Genomic DNA, 6,000 nt, shown 5'->3' with positions numbered 1-6,000 from the left:
AGAAGAGGAGGACTCATCCAGTCAGCCATTGTGAGGACGGGATGCTGCACTCGAGGTGCTTTTGGCCTGATCCAGCCAGACTATTCTTATTATTTCCCCAGTTAAAGTGACTCTCTCAGAGCCCATCTCTTCTTGGTCATTATTCGCAGTGACAATTCGGGGTTGCAAGATGAGCCCCTGTGAAAAAGGAGGCTGGCTGTTTTTTTGGAGGGGGGCTCTCCTGGACCCACTTTTGGGACACAATGTGCTCAGTCACCTCAGGGACGTCTTAAGCTTCACTTTAATAATAATAATAATAATAATAATAATAATAATAATAATAATAATAATTATACCCTGCCCATCTGGCTGAGTTTCTCCAGCCACTCTGGGCGGCTCCCAATTGAATATTAAAACAATACAGCATTAAATACAGTATTAAAAGCTTCCCTAATCAGGGCTGCCTTCAGATGTCTTTTAAAATTAGGATAGCTGCTTATTTCCTGGACATCTGGTGGAAGGGCATGCCAACAGGGCGGGTGCTGCTACCGAGAAGTCCCTCTGTCTGGTTCCCTGTAACCTCACTTCTAGTAGGGATCGAACCGCCAGAAGGCCCTTGGCGCTGGACCTCAGTGTCTGGGCTGAAGGGTGGGGGTGGAGACGCTCCTACAGGTATACAGGACCAAAACAGTTTAGGATTTTAAAGGTCAACACCAACACTTTGAATTGTGCTCAGAAACATACTGGGAGCCAGTATTGTGGTCTTAGTGGCCGCTCCCAGTCACCAGTCTAGCTGCCACATTCTGGATTAGTTGCAGTTTCCGGGTCACCTTCAAAGGTAGCCCCACATAGAGTGCATTGCAGTAGTCCAAGCGGGAGATAACCAGAGCATGCACCACTCTGGCGAGACAGTCTGTGGGCAGGTAGGGTCTCAGCCTGCGTACCAGATGGAGCTGGTAGACAGCCGCCCTGGACACAGAATTGACCTGCGGCTCCATGGACAGCTGTGAGTCCAAAATGACTCCCAGGCTGCGCACCTGGTCCTTCAGGGGCACAGTTACCCCTTCTGGACCAGGGAGTCCTCCACACCTGCCCTAACCCTAACCCTAACCCTAACCCTAACCCTCCTGTCCCCCACAAACAGTACTTCTGTCTTGTCAGGATTCAACCTCAATCCGTTAACTGCCATCCTCGTACCTACGGGACCCTCGTACCTATGGGTCCGCCTCTCCTGGTATGTCCCGCGGAGGACCTTAAGGTCCACAAACAACAATATTCTGGAGATCCCGAGCCATAAGATGGCTAGATTGGCCTCTACTAGAGCCAGGGCCTTTTCAGTTTTGGCCCCAACTTGGTGGAACGTTCTTTCCCAGGAGACCAGGGCCCTGCGGGATTTGTCATCTTTCCACAGGGCCTGCAAGACAGAGCTGTTCTGCCTGGCCTTTGGGTTAGACTCAGCCTGACCCCTGTGTTTTCCTCCCTCATGGCTTGGATTTATGGACTACTTGAAATAAGGCTGCATTTTAAATTTTAATACTGTATTTAAATCTGTATTTTAATTAATTGTTTTTATGTTTTATTGTAATTCTGTTGGTGTGAGCCACCCTGAGCCCGGTTTTTGACTGGGGAGGGCGGGGTATAAAAAAAAATTTATTATTATTATTATTTATTATTATCCATCCTCAAACCGCCTCCAGACACTCACACAGGACCTTCACTGCCTTCACTGGTTCTGATTTGAAAGAGAGGTAGAGCTGGGTGTCATCGGCATACTGATGAACACCCAGCCCAAACCCCCTGATGATCTCTCCCAGCGGTTGCATGTAGATGTTAAAAAGCATGGGGGAGAGGACAGAACCCTGAGGCACCCCACAAGTGAGAGCCCAGGGGTCTGAACACTCATCCCCCACCACCACTTTCTGAACACGGCCCAGTAGGAAGGCGCGGAACCACTGTATGACAGTGCCCCCTGCTCCCAACCCCTCTAGACAGTCCAGAAGCATGTTTTATGGTCGATGGTGTCAAAAGCCGCTGAGAGATCCAGCAGAACTAGGATGGCAGTGGTTTTATTCACCATTGACGTGGCATTACACAGCAACATTTTCAGGTCATGTGGGTTTCCCTTGCTGATTCCAGTATCCATATGTCAAGAATTCTTTGATGGTGTTTCCTGCTTGGCAGGGGGTTGGACTGGATGGCCCTTGTGGTCTCTTCCAACTCTATGATTCTATGAAATGAAATCTCTCCGTTACAAGAATGCACTTCAAAGCATTACTGCAGAACAGTCTCCAATTCTAGTTACAAGAAGTAATCCACGTGTTTATCTCTTGCATCATGAGATTGTGTCATGAGATCCTGCTGTGTGGGGGACATTGGAGAAGCTGTACCTTGGGATGGCAGGAGTTATCTGGACAGTTGGTTTCATTCAGCTGGAGGCAGTAAAGAAGTTGACTGGGACTCTGTGGGTCCTTCTTGGTGCGGGGGAATTTCAGCTGACCCCTCTCTCCTCAAGAGACAAGACCCTCTTCACTCCATAGGGATTGCATTCTGGAAAGTTGGTTTAGATCAGGCATCCCCAAACTGTGGCCCTCCAGATGTTTTGGCCTACAACTCCCATGATCCCTAGCTAACAGGACCAGTGGTCGGGGAAGATTGGAATTGTAGTCCAAAACATCTGGAGGGTCGAAGTTTGGGGATGCCTGGTTTAGATGTATACTATTTTGACAGCTCATTAAAGAGCCCCTCTTTATTTTCTTGGCATTCCAACACCTTCATGATGATTTGTTTATAAAAGAAATTTTGTGAATTGCTGCAGAAATTTGGAGAACTGGATTCAAGACTGAAAAATGAGAACCAAAATTGACAGATCCTTCTATCTCCCCCACACACACTTTGCAGCCATTCAGCATCATTCTAAGATATCAGTTTGCTGCTAAATATGTAGCGCAAGCCCTAATTCTGTATTGGATTTGGGCCAGAAGAAAATATGAGGCCAGACAGGTTAAAAAGAAATGATTGGATTCCTTTTATTTTCTCGATCATCCAATAGAGGGAAATAGTAGCAGATGTAGAAAAGGATCTCAGAATGAGAAAAGGTGGGTACATGGAGGAACAAGCAAGCAAAGCAGAGATGATTTTTGTTGGTCATGTCGGGATAAATGCTTTCCTCTCTGTGTTGCTGTCCTGGTTGCTCTGTCCACCTGTGTCTGATGGTGGAAGGAAGATGCCAAGAGTGTCTACTGGGGGCGATGGGCTTCATTCCTTATGCATTCCCCTGTTTAATGTCATCTGCAGTGGAGGGAAAAGCACAAGAATCTCCTTTGGCCAAGCATCCAACCAGAAATGGCCCAAGATGTTTTAGGGGTCATGTCCCTCTCCCAACTCTATCAGCCCAGGTTGGCGACCCCTCATCCTGCAGAATGGGAGGCAAGTCCTCCATTCCGCTAGCTGTTTTGCTTGATGCAGCTGCCAGTGTTAGAGACTTAGGTAAAAAGGTAAAAAGGAAAAGGGACCCCTGACCATTAGGTCCAGTCGTGACCGACTCTGGGGTTGTGGCGCTCATCTCGCTTTATTGGCCGAGGGAGCCGGCGTACAGCTTCCAGGTCATGTGGCCAGCAGGACTAAGCCGCTTTTGGTGAACCAGAGCAGTGCACAGAAACACCATTTACCTTCCCACTTGGAGCGGTATCAGTGGCGAAGCCTCATGCGCCGCCACTGGGGGCAGAGAGCAGGCGCGCTGCACCCAGTGACGTGGCGCACGTTCTGGGGGCGGGGCGCGCCACGCATTTTGGGGGTGGGGCGCATCGTACGCAATGATGTGGAGCGCGTTTTGGGGCGGGGCGTGCCTTTTGGGGGTGGGGCGGACAGCGGCGATGGCGCCTCTGGGATCGTGTCGCTCGGGGCGATGTACCCCTACTGCCCCTATCTTCCTACGCCCCTGAGTGGTACCTATTTATCTACTTGCACTTTGATGTGCTTTCGAACTGCTAGGTTGGCAGGAGCTGGGACCAAGTAATGGGAGCTCACTCCGTCGCGGGGATTTGAACCGCCGACCTTCTGATCGGCAAGCCCTAGGCTCTGTGGTTTAACCCACAGCACCACCCGCATCCCTTTTAGACTTTGGTGCAGGACCCTAAATCATGTCTTGTGGTTTCAATCTGTGTCACATGTAGGGTTGGTGAGAGGCAATCTCTGTTCATACTTTACCTGTACTGCAGGGGGGGCTGTACTTTGCAATGGCACTGTCACCTGGAAATACAATGAAATATGGTCAGGAAAGGTTCCTCCAACTTCCTGCATCAGTGCCAAGCCACCAGATGTTTGGTCTAGTGGATTTTTCCGGTGGGTTGGCTTTAGAACATTTAGAACTATTACTTTTGTATGGCCATGGGGTCATGAAGAGTCAGACACGACTAAACGACTAAACAACAACAACAACATGGCGGATTTACAGGTTTTTTTGGGAAGGCAGTTTGAGAGCTAACTAAGAAGCGTGAGATGAACTTTAATGACAATACTGTTGTGGGTTTGGAAGGTCAGTCTGAGTCTTTTCCCTTTCTTGGGGTCCTGTACCCAGTGGGAGTTAGATTCTAATAGAGGATTCTATTGCTGAACTAGTCAGACAAGTCTGCTTGTAAAACAATGACTTAGCTGGCCCCTTAAGTGTCCTCCTCAGCATCCCCAAAAAATGAGGCAGGCTGTGAGAGATACAACTAACTGATGGTGCCCTCCAGGGTAATGGGTGGACCTCTCCTAGGTAAGAGGACAATAGCCAGTGTGGGGTTTGTGAACTGGGCTGGAAACCGGCTGGAAGATGGAGAAACAGAGACATGCCTGCTCTGTGCTTGGAGTGACGGAGAAGCAATATTTTGGGGGTGGGGGTGGGGGATTAATGTTGTGAGCCCCTCCATCTTAGGCTTAGGTTGTATATATGTGGGAAACCACATATCCTAAAGCAGGCATCCCCAAACTGCGGCCCTCCACAGATGTTTTGGCCTACAACTCCCATGATCCCTAGCTAACAGGACCAGTGGTCAGGGATGATGGGAATTGTAGCCCAAAACATCTGGAGGGCCGAAGTTTGGGGATGCCTGTCCTAAAGACACCACAGCCTGTGCTGGCCTTCATTCCAAGGTAACTGAACTCCGGAGAAGGGGTTGGAACCCCTGTAATCTCTCCCTGCTCAGAGTTTGGGTGGATTGTAACACTAGAATCATAGAGTTGGAAGAGACCACAAGGGCCATCCAGTCCAACCCCCTGCCAAGCAGGAAACAGCATCAAAGCATTCTTGACATACGGCTGTCAAGCCTCTGCTTAAAGACCTCCAAAGAAGGAGATTCGACCACACTCCTTGGCAGCAAATTCCACTGTCGAACAGCTCTTACTACTGTATACTGAGCAGTTCTGCAGTACCAGAGCCCATTCTTACCTGTTTCATAGTAATCGTAGACTTTCACCAGGGCAGGCTTCAGGTGCCGGACAGGGACATCCTGCTCCACCGTGAAGGATAGGCTCTGGGTCACATTGTCTACCTGTGGGCAAGCCGGTTGGATAAGCTGTTATAAGCCATCACACACCCAGCAAAGCAAGACCTCGCAGGAGTGTGCCATCAGGCAGGCAGTGGGTTCTAGTTGTTGGCATTCCCCAAAGGATGCATTTCTTGCTTTCCCATCTCCTCACTCACCTTCTCCAAATACACAAGAACGTGGCTGGTGCTCACTTCTGTCCGCTTTACCTGGGCTTTACCGATTAGCTGGAAGTGGGGATGTTGGGGGGGGGGGAGAAGAGAGAGATTTATTATTCCCGAGTAATTGTGACAAGCCACCATCCTTGCTTCTGCCTGAAGCCCCAAGGAGTGCCAAATCAAGCTCCAACTCCTCGAAAGACTCCATCAACGGTGTCTCCAAACAATTTTACACATCACCTGGGAAGACAGGTGAACTAATTCCAGTGTACTGGAAGAAGCAAAGATCACCCGTGTCAAAACAATGATTCTTCAACATCAACTTCGTTGGACTGGCC

At 49.3% G+C, this 6,000-nt stretch overlaps 1 protein-coding gene across 4 annotated transcripts in view; it reads right to left on the bottom strand.

The window, feature by feature from the left end:
* Nucleotides 1–2,980: 2,980 nt before the first annotated feature.
* Nucleotides 2,981–6,000, bottom strand: part of LOC118080168 (alpha-2-macroglobulin) — a 61,584-nt gene continuing 58,564 nt past the window's right edge. For all 4 annotated transcript variants that reach the window (XM_060268972.2, XM_060268976.2, XM_060268979.2 and 1 more), the window contains exons 33-36: nucleotides 5,663–5,731; nucleotides 5,408–5,510; nucleotides 4,186–4,227; nucleotides 2,981–3,267 (exon numbers count right to left, since the gene is read on the bottom strand). In XM_060268972.2, coding sequence (XP_060124955.1) covers nucleotides 3,242–3,267; nucleotides 4,186–4,227; nucleotides 5,408–5,510; nucleotides 5,663–5,731 — 240 coding nt within the window. In that variant the 3' untranslated portion in view covers nucleotides 2,981–3,241. The remainder of the gene's footprint in view (nucleotides 3,268–4,185; nucleotides 4,228–5,407; nucleotides 5,511–5,662; nucleotides 5,732–6,000) is intronic.

Source organism: Zootoca vivipara, chromosome 2 (genome assembly GCF_965207765.1).
Source record: "Zootoca vivipara chromosome 2, rZooViv2.hap1.1, whole genome shotgun sequence".
Classification (NCBI taxonomy): Eukaryota; Metazoa; Chordata; class Lepidosauria; order Squamata; family Lacertidae; genus Zootoca; species Zootoca vivipara.
This window is presented reverse-complemented; position numbering and strand designations above follow the sequence as displayed.